At 41.0% G+C, this 18,824-nt stretch overlaps 2 protein-coding genes across 8 annotated transcripts in view; one reads left to right on the forward strand and one right to left on the reverse strand.

Moving 5' to 3' along the window:
- Window positions 1-275: 275 nt before the first annotated feature.
- Window positions 276-2,933, reverse strand: LOC144061948 (claudin-11-like). The gene is made up of 3 exons (XM_077582906.1): window positions 2,633-2,933; window positions 1,633-1,797; window positions 276-1,372 (listed from the first exon to the last, which is right to left on the reverse strand). The coding sequence occupies exons 1-3, from the start codon at window positions 2,856-2,858 to the stop codon at window positions 1,104-1,106; spliced, it is 660 nt and encodes a 219-aa protein (XP_077439032.1). The 5' UTR covers window positions 2,859-2,933; the 3' UTR covers window positions 276-1,103.
- Window positions 2,934-4,228: 1,295 nt separating this feature from the next.
- grin3ba (glutamate receptor, ionotropic, N-methyl-D-aspartate 3Ba) overlaps window positions 4,229-18,824 on the forward strand; it is a 179,377-nt gene continuing 164,781 nt past the window's right edge. For all 7 annotated transcript variants that reach the window (XM_077562151.1, XM_077562141.1, XM_077562169.1 and 4 more), the window contains exon 1: window positions 4,229-4,623. The gene's annotated coding sequence lies outside the window, so the exon portion shown is untranslated. The remainder of the gene's footprint in view (window positions 4,624-18,824) is intronic.

Consider the following 18,824-nt stretch of genomic DNA (forward strand, 5'->3'; position numbering starts at 1 on the left):
TAAACTTGGCTTAGGCTCTCAAACTATGGGTTTGAACTAGTGGGTTTACAAAGTTTAGTGTTTTCATAATGGGGTTTCAAGTTAAGAGTTTTAAACCAGGGTTAAGGTTTCAAGGTAAGGTTTTTCAAAATAGGATCACAAGCCCTTTTTTTGGGTGTCAGCAATATGCTATCAAAACTAAGAACCTTTTGTATGAATTAATACTCACAAAACTTAAACTTTCATCGTGAATCCGGAAAGAAAAGTCACCTTCGATAAGAGTTTCTTTGTGGAACAGTTTATTATCAAAAATCAGAACAAGAGTGCATACAAACAATAAATAACCCCAAAGATAAGAGTTTAGGAATACTGAATATTTTTGGGGGGACACAACAAACACATGTAAAATTGGGCTTTAGTAAAACATTATGTTTGTGGTTTTTGTTATTTTCTTTCAGAATTTTTTTTTTTTAGATATATTTTTCTTTGTCCCCCCCCCCATACATTACATTTTTTATTTTTGTTTTTCAGAGTATTTTTTTAAAATTTTTTTATTGAACGTATTGGACGTATTTTCTTTCATTATAAAAAAGAAAACAGATTTTTTTTTTTCAAAAAGCAGTGGGAAATATTATGAAAAACTTTGGTTCCTTTTTCTGAGTTATTTTGTTCTTTTTTTTTACATTAAAAAAGCTTCTAAAAAGAGAACAAAATCATTTGAAAAAAAACTTTTTAAATTGATTTATTTTATTTTTTGGTTTATTTCTTCAAAAAGATTCTGAAGAACGGGGGAAAAAAATGAGTACGTAAGACAAACCCCCAAAAGATTACAAAAAACAGAAAAAAAAATTGTTTTTCAGAGTATTTTTTCCCTGTTTTCAGTTTTTTCCCCCCTGCCATTTAAAAAGGGAACATTCCAAAAACAGGAATTAAATGATTCAGAAATACAGGAGAAAAAAACCTAAGCCATCAAAAATAGTTTTTTCCCCCCAAATGAATCCAATATGCCATAGAAAACAAAAAAAAGTTGATTAATAAAATCTTGTGTCAATCCATGGATAGGAAGTCCGAAGGCTAGAGCCCCCTCAGAAACTTGACGCTTGACCTCATGACCTATGACCCCATCAGACGTGGACGCTCTTGGCGTGGTTGGAAGAGACACCCACGGCAGCAGGGGGGGCAGCAGCCGGCACTGTGTACGCCACCATCTTCCTGCCTTCCTGGTACGGGCGGGCGGACGGCGACAAAGAGCAGCAGGTCAGGATGACGGCGGCCAAAAGTGACAAGACCACGCCCACCCAGCCGGCGTACAGCGAGTAGCCGAAGGACATCAGCTGTCCGCTCAGATACATGCCAAGGGAGAACCACACGGTGGAAATTGCCCCGCATAGTCCTGAATCACAAACAAGAACAAACATAGTGAAATGACGCCATGACATTGCAAGGCGATTGTTGCATTTAGCAATGGGTTTCATGAAGGCTTCTTTATCTGGGCGCTTCCCAGTGCAGATGGACAACGACCCGAATGAAGACAGTTGCAGTGCTTTAGGAAAATATCGCGGCTTCATTTTGTTTTGTCGGCTGGTGTTAAGTTTGCACGGGGAAAAAATTGGCGTCAACGTCCTCTGGCCCAAGGGTCAGAAAAGCGCTTACCAACGATGAGCATGAGGACTCCACCCGCGGCAGCATGCTTGTTTTTGGAACCCTGGGCGCTCGTACCCAGGCGGGTGCACGGCATGGACATGGCAACAATCACCATAGCAACCAGTCCCAAAATGGAAGCCGTGACCATGAGAGCACGCGCCGTCTGGACGTAGGCTACGGAAACAGAAATGCGAGTGTGAAACTCAACTTTATACATATTATTGAACTTAAATATAAATAAATAAAATGTGAAAAATTAAGCACAGAAATATTTCATGGAATTAAATATCTTTCATTCAAAAATGTACAAAATAAAACAAAAGCAATTGTAAATACATCAAGTTCATCTTACTCTTAATGTGTAGATTTATATATTGAATTTAAATAAAGAAAATTAATCAAATAAATATTTAAGGTAATTAGTTCAATAAATGCATAAAATCATTATTATAAATACATCAAATTTGCCTTACTTACTTATTTAATCATAATTTTTTTTCCCAAAAATAATTTTTAATTGATAAAATGAGACGATATAATTAAAAAAGGTTTTAAAATATGCTATAAGAATATACATGAATATATATATTATCTAATAAAATATAACAAATGAAAAATATTTTTAAAAATATTAAAGTACAATTCAAATTTGATTTAATATGATGAACCAGGATCAAGCTTGTCAGCACAATTATGAAATAAATTATTAAATAAATCCCAAAAATATGAATAAAATACATTTGTTGATCTGAAGATTCCAAAGCAATAAAATATGAATACAGAAAAATAAAAATCTAAATATATGCATCTACAGGTATATGCAAACATGTTATATACATATGTGTATATATATATCTGTATTTCTTAAACTAAACTTGTGTGAAAATAATTTTATCACAATGTTCTTACATTGTTTACCATAAAATAATCATGTAAAAAACATAAATAAAAAAAATAATAAAATAATTTCAAATAATTCGTTTTTTTAATCAGCAGGCAAATCATTTACCGGGGAGGTCAAAGATCTGGAAGGCTAAACAGCGTTGTAATCTGGTGGAGGACACGCATTCGGCCCACGGGCCGGTGCTCCACACTACGTCCATCATGCTGCAGATGTCCAGTTGACCATATTGGCACAGAACCACCCAATCGTTGGTGGCCGTGGCGATCACGATGCCCAACCAGCCCAGGAAGCTGAGCGCAAAACCGCACAGCAGCACCCCAAACTTGGCCATGACGTCAAAAGCCACAAGAAATCCCAAAAGGTCCAAATCCAACTGCGGTTATTCCAAGTTATCCCAAACGTTGTTGCTGGCTTGCAAGGAATGAAACTTCTCAGATGGATTTTTTTTTATAGAGAATTCAGTGAGGGGTCAAGACATACCCCAAACTTTTCAGCCAATCACAGACTCATGCGTCTGTCAACACGCTCCACCTCCTTTTTTTTCCCACCCTAAAGCTATACTGCCCTCTGCTGGCCAAGAAAGACAAGGCAGGTCATTTGTAAATATTACATTCTTTAAATTACAAAAAGTGTGCAAGTCGTATTATAATGGATGAACTATATTTGAATGGGTTAGATCTGTGCTCTCACACTTTTATCCAGATCTGCTACAAAGCGACCTAGAAAATTCGTCAAAAAAAGAAGCTAAGTGAAGAACTTTATTGAAATGTTATTGTAGAAATACAAAACAAAGAATTACATGTGTATTTAACCTGACCACATAACTTTACAAAACTTAGCTTAAAGCTAACATACAATACCAAAGGCTATTGACATGCTAACAAAATTAGAATGTATAAGTTTTATTTTGCCACAAGCGTACAATACGAGTTCCTGATCCTGTGTGAAAAACAGCGTTCTGTTTCATCAAATCTTACTGGTACTCTACCACCCCCTGGTGGTCACGGCGCGCACCACCAAAGGGAGCTACAGCGTGTTCAACAGTTTATAATAAAGATAAAACATAACGATGCTATGACTTCTCCTAACAATAATAAAAAAAAAAAATTTAATTGGAGGAGGGAGTTGTGGAAAACAGGTTGGATAAGGGCTCTCCAGGACCGGATTATATCAGTACATATTTTCTAAATACATTTGCAATTATTATTTTAAAATAAATGTTGAATTACGTTTTAACATTTAAGATTCAAAATATTTTTTATGATTTATTTTAATTTTTTATTTTTACATTTGTTTTTCAAGGACAACATACAAATTATTTTTTCTTTGGCTTTTTTTTGTTCTGATGTCAGGAGACTTTTTCATTAAAAAAAAAATACACTTTTACATACAATTTGCATGCATTTTTTTTAAATTATTCTTTTTTTTTACACTAAAGTACCTATTATATAAAATTTATGAAGGTTTGATATCCCGTTTGTGGAATACGAGTTACGCATCAAAATCCACCCAATTTTAAATGCATCTCAAGGGGCGGCCATTTTGCCCACATGATGTCAACTGAAAATGACATCACAGTTGCTCAGGAAACAACCAATCCCGGCTCACCTTTTCTGATGCTGAACCGTAGTTGGTTGTTATCTGAGCATTTCTGGGTCACTTCCTGTTCAATCGGAGACACTTCCTGTTGATTTTGGGGCTCTTCTGAGGCACTTCCTGTACACTTCCTGTTGTGATGGATTGGAAAATATGTTTTCCCTGATCCAAATCGGATTCCTAGCTGTGACAAGCCTAGCCGGTGGAAGAAGTTGAAGCTAAATGTGTCATGTGTCATTGAAACATGAAGTCACGCATTCAGACAAGGCAATTGTCAATTTTATCGCCACTGTTATTGTCAAGCCAAACGGACAGTTAAAAGGACTACAACAATGGCTGAAGACCTAACGTGAACTGGAAGGACAAACACTGCCCAGCTGCTGCCTGACGTTGGTGCAACTAATTAGAAATCAAGTAGCAGCTGCAAAAGGACGCTTGCCTTCTGGTCGGAACTCTCTTGCTGGCCGACAAAACTTATCTTCGAACACCAGAGGCAGCCGGTAAGACTGCGACTTAGAGATTCTTGCAGTTTGAATCAGTTCCTTGTGTCCTTGTTCAAATGAAATGTGGTGCGATTATGACATTTGGATATTGAGACATTTAAAGGGTGTTCATAACTGCCTAAATTTCTGCACCACAACTTTTTCTGTTGCAGTGCTTAGTTGTGCTGAGTTACTTTTATTTATGCTTTTGAAGTGTTGCTGTAGATAAAAGGTTGCATATATAATAACTTATGGTGCCATAATACAGTACTTTAAAATTTAGGCCTATACAGGTTTAGGCCACAAAATGAGAGTATCCAGGGGAAGTTAATCAAGTGTTAATCTATGACATTCGGACTCTTCCTAAACCTGTCCGAGACCATTTAAAGGTTGATGAGAACCTGCAGTTGTTTTGTGGCAACTAGCGGTTGAACTTTATGAATTTCCAATTTTGTAACACACGAGAATTTTTTTTTTTCATTCATCAGAGACCCTTTATAATAAATTTTGATCGACATGGCATGAGTAATTTAGAATGTGAAACAGCAGAAAAATATACAGAATTATTTGCATGGATGTGTCAAAGGTTTGAAAACTTGTTCCAAGAAACGAGAAAAAAAAAACAAACTAGTTTAGAGAAATTTAATTACAAATTCAAAAACAACTAATGAAAAACTGTAATGATAACATGAGGTAAAATTAATTAGGTTGTCTTCTCATGCGATGCGGAGCAAAATAAATAAATGAATACATAAATAATAAATCCTAAAACACGTTAGATTAGATAAGAATGGATGGGAAATGCTGCTTGAATTTTAGCTTACAGTGTTACAGAATGTGAAGTGTACTGTGTCAGCGCCACCAGCAGGGGGCGGAACAGTCCAGCTGTTTTTTTTTTTATCACCTGCAACCTCTCATCAGTCAAGATGAACAGGCCTGCTCTTGTCATCTTGTAAGCGGCGCCACGTGCATTTTTAAAGGACTTTTTTTTTTTTTTTAAGAGGGTGGGGGTGCCTTAATCCATTGTCAAGAGTCAAATGTTCTCTAATTGTTTGGTTCTTTGAAGTCTTAGTGGTTTTCAAAGTAGAAAGATTAAAATTGTCTTTGATGTTTGACAAAGCAGAGGTTATGTTTATCAAAAAGTAAATTCTTTTGATCTGGAAAAAGTCAACTTATGGGATTTACAAATATATTCAGTCGGTTGATCAAAGACTGAATTGTCGTAAAGGCTAATTTGACTCAACGATTCAACTTTCGTGTTTGAAAACGCGTTCGGGGGTTAAGGTTAAGTCAGAATGTCTTTGATGTTTACATTAGGTTTACAATGTTGATGGACACATCACTTCGGTTAAAATCCTATTTTACTCTCTTTGATGTTGAGTAACCATGTCCGTTAGTTTCTACGTTTACTAAACATGCAAGTCGTCAAAGAATTGCCTCTTTACAAAAACTAATCCAATTGGTGAAAAGAGGTCTTTGATGTTTGGTTTAAAATTAAATTGTGTGTAGACTGTTTTTTCCTTAACGACATCCTTATTTCCTCTTTTGATTTCTTCACTTCTACCTCATTCTTTCCTTTATTATTTCCTTCCTCTTTCGTCCATGTTTCTTTCTTTCTCACTCTTGCCATTCCTTTTCCTTTTCGTGTAAATATAAACGTGTATTTTATTGACCTAAAATGCTGTTTACGTATGAACCAAATGCATCGAAAACTATACATAATAGTTAGGTCTTAAACTTGGTAGCTCCCCCACCCCCCCCCCCCCACCACCTCGTGCTCCGACGCCAACTTGCCTTCTTTTACCCCCACCGGGGAGTCTTAAATCCCACCATTTCCCTCCATGTCGTCACCACGGTTACAATCACGGCCTCATTTGCATAATATTCCCATTCCCTTGCCGCCTCACTCTTCCCGCATCAGACAAACTGCAGCGGGAATCATAGCGGGATATGACCCGCTTACTTCCGCCCAACTTATTCGCCATTCTGTGTGTGTGTGCGAGCGCGGTGAGATGTACGAGTGTCACACGGGCGGATGGCAGGAGAGGTGAAGCGTGGCAGCGTGTGTGTTTTTTACGGCCGACTGCCTTGAATGGTCGAGCGCGATGATCTACAGCACGTCTTCGTCTACACGCGTGCAGCAATGATGTATTTACGTGAAAGCCCGCCAGCCGATAAAAATCGTCCGCGCTGCAATGTCGGCGCGCCGCTGAGGGAGGGCTTAAAAGGCTAATGTCGCTAACGTGCCTTCAAAGCCTCCTGCAGTTAAAGTATTAAGTTATTAGCTTTAACTGTTAGGTTCGGTTCGGTAGGTGGATGGATGCTTTTTTTTATTTTATTTTATTTTTTTATTATAGCTCGTTAGGCTACATTCAAATATGGGTATGGAGAAGTCTAGTCAAGTGTTGACGTGGCGTTGACTAATTACTTTTTTTGAAAAGCCTCTTTTATCCTAGAGGAGACTAAGGGCTCCAGCGGCGAGACTGTGGAGTATAATACTGCGGTTTCTAGACCTAAGCTAAATTAAGGATAGCTTGTGTTGACTTGAGAGGAAGCAAACATTATCCAATAGGAGACTAAGGAGAATGCAGTGAAGTGGAGACTGTGGAGTATAATATGTTATCCAAAACGAGACTAAGGGTCATTGCAGAGAAGTCGAGACTTTGTAGAATAATACTCCAGAGCTAAGGCACAAGGTAAGTTAGCATGTTTTTACTTCAGAGGCAGATGTTATGCAAGAGGAGACTAAGGGCTTCTGTAGCAAAGGAGCAACGGTAGAGGATAATACTGCAGAATCCAGAGCTAAGGCACATACTGAGCTAATGCTATCTGTATTGACTACAAAGGAGACAAAGTAGCAGCAAAGTAGAGATATTGCAGCATCAAGGGCTGCGCTAATGCTAGTTTGTATTAACTTCAAATTACACAATTGTTATCCAAGATGAGACTATGGGCAAATGCAGCAAACGGGTGATCGTGGCTTAATACTGCAATATTGAACTGTGCTCATGCAAGTTTGTATTAACTTCAAGTGAAACAAATGTTATCTCAGGAGACTAAGGGCCACTGAACCTAAATGGAGACTGTGTATTGCAACAACGCTGCATTCAGAGCTGTGCTTGTGCTAATTTATATTAACTTCAAGTTAGACAAATGTATCCTAGAGGAGACTAAGGGCAACAAAGTGGAGACTGTGGAGTCCTGTAACAAAACACAGCAGGCCCTTGTTCTTTTTCTATGCTTCTAAGTGATGCGTTCACTGCGGCACAGTTTTTGCAGTTGCCTGGCCAAGGTTGGCAATCTATTGATTTTTCTCACCCATCAATCGTCCATCCTCACTTCTTGTCAATCAAAAACCGGACCCGCCGCCACGTGGTGACAGTCCCGCCATAATATACGCGCCACGCCACCGCCACAGCCGGCACAAATTATTTACGAGCGGGAGATTGAACGAGCGCCGCCAGGGCCCGCTTTGCGCCATCCCTTATTGCAAAAGAGACGCTTCCAGACGCTCCCTCCGGCCAACAAATATCAAGCAGCACTCATCCAAATGACTTGCATTCAACTCTTTTCGTTTTCTTTTCATGGTGGGGGTGGGGGAGAGGAGCGTCTGACGATTAGACGCGCTCCTTTCCAAGACATTTGGACGAGCAGATGTCTGAGGAGAAAGCGGGGAAAAAGAGCGAGGAAAATAACAGGGCAGAGTTATTTTATAGTCATTTGGCACATGTTTTTGCTGACACTTTGAGAAAAAGCTCCCGTAAAAATGTACGTCGGCAGTAACAAGCCATCCTAAGTGTGACTTTACAACACAAACGCGCGCCCACGCGCAGTCTTGGTCGCGTATTGCCGCAGAGCCAGCCAAGTCGTGCTCTTGATTTGTGGGCTGGTCCCTGCGTCGCGTCACCCATTTGTGCGTACGGCCGTCATCGCTGACCTCCCTGCAGCCGCGTCGACCGTTGGCATCACTTAACACCGCTAGCGGTCTGGCGTCACCGCACAAGTAGTCGCAAGTTGGAAAAATGTGCCGCAAACGGTACGAAAATACAATTTGATATTTGGAGAAAATATTATTGAGGAAAAGCTTGCAAATATATGTTTTAAAAGCTGGAAAAACTGTGCCTCAAATGCTTGCAAAATTTTGTCCAAGAAATTTGGAAACGTGTTTCTTGAAAATGTGGACGTTTTTGCCTCAAAATATTCAGTAAAAATGATCAAAAATGTTAAAAAAATATATCGTTATGGATTAGTTTAGGGAAAAAAAATTCCACAAAATTCTGGAAAATATGCCATATAGCCTAGTCAGAAAAATATTTAATAACTATAAATAAATAAATAATTGCGCCTTTTTTTTGTGTGTAAAATTATTAATTTTTTTAATTAAATAAAAAAAATACCTCAAAAGTAGCAATAATTTAACTCTAACATATGTTTCATGCATCCGAAATGTATTCCTCAAAAACTTGCAAAGTTTTATATCTCAAAAGTTTGAGAAAAGTTTGGTAAATTTTGACTCCAAATTTTGGGAAAATTAGGGATCAAAAGTGTCATAAATGCCACATAAGCAGGGGATATATGCCCAAATAGTATGAAAAATTCTTTATTTTTTTTTAAATAGTGAAAACGTGTTTCGAACTGATAAAAAAAAAAGCAAAAATTCCCAAAAATATTTTAATTTGAAAGTTTGGCAAATTAAAATAAATAATAATAATAATAATAAAATTTCTAATTTTGGAAAAATCTCTCAAACGTGAAGAAATATGTCTCAAAAGTTGGAAAAATATACTTTTATAAGTCAGAAAGCATGCATATACTGTAAAGTCAGAAAAATATGTTGAAAATCATGCTTTAAAAGAAATCTGAAAAATAAGACTCAGAGTTTAGGAAAACTTCCTCAAAAGTGTCTTTATTTATTTATTTATTTATTTATTTGTTAGGTACAAAGGTTAAACACACATGCACACACACTCTATAGCTATAAAAGATGTGTCTTTATTTGAAAAAATTCACAAGAAAAAGCCTTTAAAAGTTAGAAGTCAACGCCTGAAAAGTTTGAAAAATATGCCATTAAAATATCTGTGTGGTTAAGCAAGATGTGAGTGCCGTATTTGGCCAAATGTTCACAGATGTTTCTTTCACGGTCCCAAATTGCCGCGCAGCTTGCGAGACGCGATGCTACACAATGCGCATTTAATGTGCTCAATTAATGCATTTGCGAGGACCTCGTGTTTGGTAAAAAAATACGAGTGTGTGTGTGTGTGTAAGGGGCACATGCAAGGCAATGTGTTCTTCTTAATTGCGTTTCACGCGTTATGCACTTAATGAAGTCAACTCATTAAAGCTTTATTAATGGCCCCAAACATTTGCATTGTTTACACACACACACCGTATGACAACTATGACGCGCGTCGCCACGGCAACAGACGCATCAAACACCCGATGCCGTGACGGGAAGGCCAAGCTGGTGTTGCCTGCTTCAACATATTTGAAATCATCAACCTGGCTTGCCAACTTTGATAGTGATGGAGAGAATCTGTGTCAATAAGAGACCCTCAAGTGAGTTTGATGTCCAGTGTGTATGTGGGGAGGGGGGGTCTTCAGGAGGAAACAAAGGTTAAAAAAAAAAATAAAAAATTCCAAAGTTTGAGGAAACATTCCGCTTAAGTGGGAAAAAAAAGAACAACATGGAAAAAGTCTGAGAAACATACCTAAAAAAAAAAACTGAAATATGCCCAAAAGTCCAAAAATATGCTTTGAAACAATCAGAAAACTCCAAAAAAAAAAGAAAAGCAAACCATAAACGTGCCTTAAAATTCAATGAAATGTGTTTCAAAAAATTGTGAAATTATACATCGGAAGTTGGAAAAATACAATTCAAAAGTCAGAAACAGCTTTGTAAGTAAATGCCTTAAAAGTCTGAAAAATATGCTTGAAGAGTAAACCTCGGAATTTGTGCCATAAAATACCAACAAAAATGATCCTTAAAAGTGAGAAAAATGTTCCTTGGAAGCTTCATCGGTATGCCTCGTACGTGGGAAAATGTATAGACGGTCGTGAATAGGTGAGTTTTTCCCCAAAAATGGTGAATTTGCTAACCGGCAGGGCTTCGCTCGACCTCCAAAAGGGCTACGACTAATCCTGGAAACCTCGTTAACGCTGCGGTTCTACCTGATGTGTTGGCGAGCATTTATTGGTCTGCGTCGCATCGATTGCGGCTGATGATGTAATATCAATAATGTTTACACACACACACACACACGCGCACACACACACACACACACGGCTGACAGATCTCGACGCTCCATCGGTCTGCGACGCTTTTTTTAAAAGAGGCCAATCGACTTTTCTTTGAGTGCTGACACTTAAGACCCTCCGAGCGTGCCTGATCCAAATAACAGGATCTCCTATTGTGTGTGTGTGTGTGTTTTTTAAAAAATATTTCCCAGATAAGATTAGCGCTAATGGACTAGCGTGGCAAGTTACTCAACGACCCGGGACGATCGTTACTCATGTGGCGCACTTCGCTATTTCTCAATTAGAGGCCCTGGCGGAGGACGGACGGACGCCGGCAAACCGGGGCCAAACGAAAGCCTCGCGCCCACAAAAATAGGACTGAAAAGTTGATCCTTTGGCTGCATGCATGGAAGTTGCTGTGTGTGCGCCTGAGCAATATTCCCACAGGCGTGTGTGTGTGTGTGTGTGTGTGTGTGTGTGCGCATTCTCCTTTCCCGCCTTTCAGCGCTCTCGCCGGCGCCCGAAAAGCTGCGTGACCTTGCCAGTCAGCAAGCCAGTGAGCCGCTGTGGGGCGTTGGGACGCCACCTTCGCCTGTCTCAGTGTGTGCGCGTGTGTGCTGTTAACGTGTTCATGAGTTCCTCTCTTCCATCCTGTCGCTTTGATTCAAGTCTGGCAGCAAACGGTTAATCCACTCCCGAGATCCCATGATGAGCGTTTGATTGAGTTTTGGGTTTGTGCACACATGAAGGCCTGTTGGTGACTCTCGAATTCACTCCTGCTCACGCAATGCGCTCATCCTGTCACACGCACTTGGATAAACAGTCATACAAAGTGTCACTCACACACTCTGACTCGCTCTCATGCAGAATCTCTCATGCGCAAGCCTCTCGCATTCTCTCGCACACAACGCTCTCGCATTCTCTCGCACACAACGCTCTCGCATTCTCTCGCACGCAACGCTCTCGCATTCTCTCGCACGCAACGCTCTCGCATTCTCTCGCACGCAACTCTCTTGCACACAACTCTCACACGCAACCCTCTCGCCGTTTCTCTCACGCTAAACCCTCTCGCCGTCTCTCTCACGCACAACCCTCTCGCCGTCTCTCTCTCGCATGCAACGCTCTCGCATTCTCTCGCACACAACACTCTCGCATACTCTCGCACACAACTCTCTCGCATACTCTCGCACACAACTCTCTCGCATACTCTCACACGCAACTCTCTCGCATTCTCACGCACGCAACTCTCACACGCAACACTCTCGCCGTCTCTCTCATGCACAACCCTCTCGCCGTCTCTCTCACGCACACAACCCTCTCGCCGTCTCTCTCACGCACACAACCCTCTCGCCGTCTCTCTCACGCACACAACCCTCTCGCCATCTCTCTCACGCACACAACCCTCTCGCCATCTCTCTCACGCGCAACCCTCTCGCCATCTCTCTCACGCGCGCAACGCTCTCGCATTCTCTCACGCGCGCAACGCTCTCGCATTCTCTCACGCGCGCAACGCTGTCGCATTCTCTCACGCACAACTCTCACGCACAACCCTCTCGCTGTCTCTCTCACGCACAACCCTCTCGCTGTCTCTCTCACACGCACAACCCTCTCGCTGTCTCTCGCACACAACTCTCGCATTCTCATGCAGACAACTCACACACGCAACCCTCTCGCCGTCTCTCACACATGCAACTCTTTCGTCGTCTCTCTCACACACATGCAACTCTCTCACTTTCTCTCTCTCTCTCTCTCACACATATTCACCCACAAAACTCCCTAAACGGCTAATGCTGATGAACGTTTGATATGGGTTTTGCGTTTATACACCCCCCCTTCCCCCAGCCCAACCATGCACACGCACATGCACGCACACACACAGACAGAGCTAAAAAAAAAAGCTCCCAGGGTGAGGGCTGACTGTATGACACACCCATTCACATGCAAACGTATTTGATTAAACTTGTAAGACTGTGCAATACTGTACTTTTATGATCTTTTACTTGGCAAGTGGCCGGTCTTCAAAGGACAATAATACAAAATGGGAAATAAAATCTGGCTTCATTTAAAGATGCCCCGAAGCAGACAGGAGGTGGAATTCCCTGTGTAGTCATTAACCAGGTGACAGTTTAATTGTTATGAAAAGCAAAGTGTTTAAGAATTTTAATGCTGAGCCAACTACCTCGGGATGGAGATTAGGCACACGGGCTGCAAGCAAATGGCAAACCTATCCATTGCGTTTTTCTTTCTGTCGGCCACGGGAAGTCCGCATGTTCTTGCATCTCATTGGTTGTTTTGTGTCAATGTTTTTGATTGGTTGCACAAAGGGGAACTTCCTGTTTCCTACAGTGGAGCATATAGAGTGAAACCTTGCAACTCACACTGCCCAAAAGAACAGCAGAAATGAATCAATCATCTTTGAATAACAAAAACACTCTCTTTAACCTCTGCTAACGACCCAGGCTAACTTATTGGGCATCCCTCCTCGTAACGATGGTATCTTCAATCCATTGATTTCTACATTGATTCCGAAGTTGTATTCATGAATAAAATATGATGACATCGATGCGCTTGAGGCTCAGAATCTGTCTGCCTCTGCCAGATCGAATTCACCAAAATCACCGTAGACCAGCTGCGCCACTATTTAGACATGGTCTTAGCATAACATAACCACAAAATTGTCATTCTGCCGCTTGTAACAAATGGATGTCATCCATATAAAAGCGTCCTTCTGCACTTCCTCAAAAGATGACGGACTCATAGTTTTACTATCTCCACCATTTTGCTTTCGATCTCTGCGCTATAGCGTGTCCATTTCGCCAGCGTGTGACATTGTAAGCAATAATGGAATTATCTTATGTAAATGCAAATTGAGGGCTTCTATAGAATCGAGGAGTTGAACGTTTCTCACATGCCAGCTTTAATGTGACTTCCTGGCCATTGTGTGCAGGCAGATGTTTTTTTTTTTTTTTTTTTTTTTTTAATACCTCTTTGCCTTCAGCACGCCGAGGTAGATTTTTGGAAGTGAAGAGTTGGTGTGGTAAAGCGGCGTGTGTGTGTGTGTGCGTGTGTGGCGTCTGAAGAGGAAGTAATAGATGGACGGAAGAGGATGACAAAACGATGCGAGAGGGCCGCGGCGCTGACACGGAACCGCCGCCTTTCTCAAGGACTTTTTTTGTGATTCACCGTTTGATCTGGGCCTGCAGGGAGTTTTTGGCTGAGAGGCGGGCGGTCGGTGGAGCCGTTGAACTGAGATGAACTGAAGGGGAAGGGAATTTTTAGGGAGGGAGAGGAGATGGATTGGTGTGTGATACGGAGCAACAAAAGGTGACACGCTTGCAGATGAGGTCCGCCCCCCCCCTAAAAATAGCTGGCGAGATGATGGGGGAGGTTTTCATTCATGTTTGTGCACAGGTGAGACAATGTTATTGTTGTCCCTATAAAGTACTTTTTACGGACTTGCACCCCATGTTACTCACTTCTGTAGTGCCAATTGTTTGCTATCGTTTCCCCCCCCCCCCCGAAGAGCGATGTTCTCCAGTTGGACATTTGACCAACTTTGTTTTGTCAGTAATGGATTCATTGTAATCACAGACACGCCCCATCCATGTTATGTCAACAAAAGGATTGGGACGGCTCCCCCGCGTCCTGGAAGACTTAACAGGATGTAACAAAAGGCTAATGTCGCTAACACGACTTCAAATACTTTTGCATTCATTTAGCTGTTTTTCTCTCTAAAAATTCATTCGTTCGTTGAAATGTATGTATTCCATTTATCTCAATAACTGGTTTATACATTTATTTTAAATAATAAAAATATTAGTGCCAATTAATAATTCTTCTTCTTCTGAACCAAATTTCCCTAGGATACTATGGGGTAGATGCCACAGACTTCCGGGTTTTACACTCGCACCCCCAACCGCGCGGTGCCGCTCATCGGCAGGAGGGCGTCTCTGCTAAGACGCTACACACTCGCAGCCTCGCACCCGTCGACGGGAACGCGCAACCGAGGGGCACAAAGGCGAAAGCGCACGTACTGGGACGCGGCCCACACGGTGCAGAAACGGAAACAAAGTTGATGGGTGAAAACCCGGAAGTCGGAAATCCCGCCTTCTCCGTGAAATATAGTCCATTGTTCAAACAAAACAGGTTAACTATATCTTTAGTACAAAATTCATCATTTATGAATTCGCTGACAGTTTGTCTCAATTTTGTCCATGCAAAGAGTTGTGATGAATCACGATCCACTTTTGGGCCGATGTTCAGCAGATGTTCCTCTGTGTTAATTGTTATCTAGGTCATTAAGGAATGACAGTGACACACGCATTGGGTACAAAAGAGTCCCCAGCAAGTGACCCGCTTTGGTACTTCAAGTGGCATTGCGTCGTTTTACAATCAGAAAAGTCGCACACAGAAGCGCAGGCTGATTGTCTCATCAATTCTCACTCACTGTATTTAAGTCTGGAAAAGTATCCTTATCAGCGGCCTACCAGCCGCTTGGGGAAAAATAAAAGGCAACCAGCAACTGGACGACCCACATTCTCCGCTTATTTTTTTTTTAGGAGACAAACAGTGGAGTGTGTCACTTTTCAAAAAATTTTAAGCATTTTTTTAATTTTTTTTTTAGGTACATTTATTAGGGGGAAAAGGGCACAATAACACAAGTACATTTGCTATGAAGCTCAAAACTGAAACTGGCTCTTGTCTAATCATCTCGCCAGCAAGTGTATGCATAACAACAGGCTGGAAATTGCCAGCAAGTGTATGCATTCTGGACGGCATTTGGCTTTCTCCTCTTCTGTGCCACTTGGGAAGTTGGCGCTCATTTCCTGTCCTCTTGCCAGTACATGCATGCATATTAGTGGACTGGATCTTGCCGTCGAGTTCATGTGTAACAACAGGTTGGCTCTCCCCAGTTTGTATATGCCTATCGGCACGATGGCTCTTGTGGTCTTGCCGGCAAGTGTATGCGTAACGGGTTATCGCTGGCGAGTACGTATGGTATGATATGGCTTGTTTGGTCATGTCCTGCATTCGTTGGGAAGCTCCCTTGCATCTCGCCGGCAAGTGTATGCATAAAAGGTTAGCTCAACATGCCAATGGCTGAGAATCTGTGTGGGAGTGGTTACTGTATGTAAATTAGCCCCACTATTGCATAACAGTAGAGCAGAAGGTCTTGAGATTTAATTTATAAATAAATTTCATTTGTTTAATTAACTAATTTCTGTATTAATTTCCCACAATATGTCCCTTTTTTTTTTTTTTTTTTTTACGTACGTATGCACTCAAGTAGCTGTAAGAGTTGTGCTGCAGCACCGTCAACACCGCTCCCCGCTCCCGTGCAGGCCTAATCGGCAGGGAGGCAAGAAGGAAAAAAGGGGATTTGCGAACGCACGAGCAAGCGACCGCGGCGCTTTTCCAAATTGTGCTCGTGTCGGAGATTCCTGGACATTTTTTAACTCCCCCCTAATTCAATCCAAAGGCAAATTTAATACACAAATGCAATCAGCTTTTTTTTTAAGACCTCGGGGAGAGCGTAACTTTGCACCACCTGTCGTCATAAAAAAAAAAAAAAAAAAAAAGCCTTTGCGAAGTTGCAATACATATGTGCACAATGAGTCAATGCAAAGACTTTGAGTGAGAGAAAAGTTTGGACACTGTGCGCAGAATGCGAAATAACAGCGTAAATCATTAATGACCGGCAGAATTTCATATGAAATGGATGAAAAGTGTCAGTTTCAGTGGTTTTTCTCTCTAGCCTCGGCTTAAGTCGGCCCCCGGCTTAGGCTGATAAAGACGGGCCAGCCCAGGGCCATCAACTGCTTAGCCCGTCCGTGCGCACGTGTGTGCGTGCTGATACATGCATGCCCGCAATTGCAATTTTGCACGCTATGTGCATGTTTGGCTTGAGTGTCAGGAGCATGCACATACGCTGATATTCATGCGTGTGCCAGCATATGAATTGTATGTTAAAGCCACAAGTGCTGGTGTGGACGATGTGCAGAGATGTGACAATAACATGTTGCTGCCAAATTGCAAAAAATACTGTCCTTTTGATTTCAGACACAAACTTGAGATTGAGTGAATTTAGGTTCAATATGATGAGTATATAAACACTGTTTACTTAACATTTATCTATGGAGCCTCATTTGTGACATGGGGAAAATGATCATTATTTTTCTTTTTTATTGGCCACAATACAGACGCTCCCCAACTTACGAACGAGTTACGTTCCGAGCGATCGTTCGTAAGGTGAATTTGTTCGTAAAGTTGCTTCAGTGCTATATTTTGTATTATAATTTATGTTTAAAGAGAATACGTACAGTACTGTACTACGTATGTTAGAGAGAGAGAGCGAGAGACACACACAGTATGTACATGTACGTAATAAGATAAATAAAATGAAGTTTAACTTACTTTTGGAAGATGTACTCGATGCTTAAGGATTTGATGGAGGAGGAGGAAGAGGAGGATTTTATATCATGAGAGGTTCTTCGTCGTCGCTGGAATGGGCTTCAAAAGTTACTTCCTCCTCCGTAACTTCAATGTAGGAAGAAGTTGAGGGTCGCGGAGAAGAAGATGAGGGTTGATGAGTATCTTCCTTGGAGGATTTACTAGAAACTGGCCGAAAGAAGCGATCCAACGACGATTGCACAGTTTTCTTCTTTTTTCATCATAAATGATGCGGTAGCACTGTATGGCATCATTCAATTGATTTGCAACCTTTGTGCAACGTTCAATATTTGGGTCTTGCTGCTCGAAGAGTGCGATGGCTTTATCTATGAGCGACGGGCGTTTCTTCTTCTTCCTCCTCCTCGACACGTTGCTGAGCCTCCAATGCCGGGTGAGCTCTCACAGCGCCAAGCGGCGGTATTAGCGGCGGAAAGAAGCACTACAGTGCTCTGAAAAAGGTGCGCAGTAAAAAATCTAACTTACAGCATCTCTTTCCGAACATTTTTTGACATGCGCGCAGACATGTTCGTATGTACCGTTGTTCGTAACTCGAATGTTCGTAAGTAGGGGAGCGTCTGTATAGATTTAATGTGCACAAAATGCAAATTTGTGGCCACCAAGTTGCTATGGCTACATACCTGGTGGGCAAATTAAATGTACCATCTCCATTAACGCTAAGGTAGAAGTGGAGGCCGAGGCTAAAGCTAACACAATGGATACTGGACAAGGATTTCATTTTAGGCTGGGATGAACTACAAAAACATAAAAATAAAAAAAAAAGAAGAAGAAAATAAAAAGCTGGCATCGCAACGCATTGTGGACGCAATGTTCAGAATTATCTATAACAACAGTTTAAAACTGAAATGAATTCCAAACTCATTGAACAAAATTATGCTTTAAAAAATAAATGATCAATTGTTTGATTTTTGGGAAAAAATACAACATCATTCTGAGGATACATTGAAATGTGAAATCTTTTTAGCCATTGTATCACATTTTCGACTAATACATGGATACTTTTTAAATATATAAATGAGCCAAATCTGTTGTTGGGCGCTTACTATATATTAGCAGCTGACCATCTCGTATCAGTCTGGATCCCTCTCTGCACCATTTTGAGAGGTTTCCCTGTTTTCTCCAATATCAACCATACAAGGAGACTAACGCGGGAAATGAATATAATGGAGAGAAAAAAAAAAAGATGGAATAAAAAAGGAACTCAGCTGTAGACTACAGGGAAAAACAATACAAAAAACAAGTTCAAACTCCCAAGAAAAGTTACTAACAGAATGTAAACAACACAAGTTGAGACAGAAGACAAAACAGAAGAAACTAGCAAAAATGAGCGAGAACTAGCAAAATGTGGCAGAGAAATCGAACTAGAGTTAGCAATATTGCGGCAACTAGCTAGCTAGCCATCTCCCCAGCGCTTACAAGCCCTCCTAATGATAAGCAGGGGTGTATTAGGGAGGACCGAGGAAAAATATAAAAACGGTCAACATACAGAAGCGCAGGATCATGACAATTTGTCACGT

This window comes from Vanacampus margaritifer, chromosome 1 (assembly GCF_051991255.1).
Source record: "Vanacampus margaritifer isolate UIUO_Vmar chromosome 1, RoL_Vmar_1.0, whole genome shotgun sequence".
In the NCBI taxonomy this organism is placed as follows: Eukaryota; Metazoa; Chordata; class Actinopteri; order Syngnathiformes; family Syngnathidae; genus Vanacampus; species Vanacampus margaritifer.

Bases quoted from the DNA above. Each gene is read 5' to 3' on its own strand.
- LOC144061948 (XM_077582906.1), bottom strand. From the start codon at position 2,858: ATGGCCAAGTTTGGGGTGCTGCTGTGCGGTTTTGCGCTCAGCTTCCTG. The intron at 1,798-2,632 runs GTAAATGATTTG...CTGTTTCCGTAG, and splicing joins CCAGATCTTTGACCTCCCCG to CCTACGTCCAGACGGCGCGT. The intron at 1,373-1,632 runs GTAAGCGCTTTT...TTTGTGATTCAG, and splicing joins AGTCCTCATGCTCATCGTTG to GACTATGCGGGGCAATTTCC.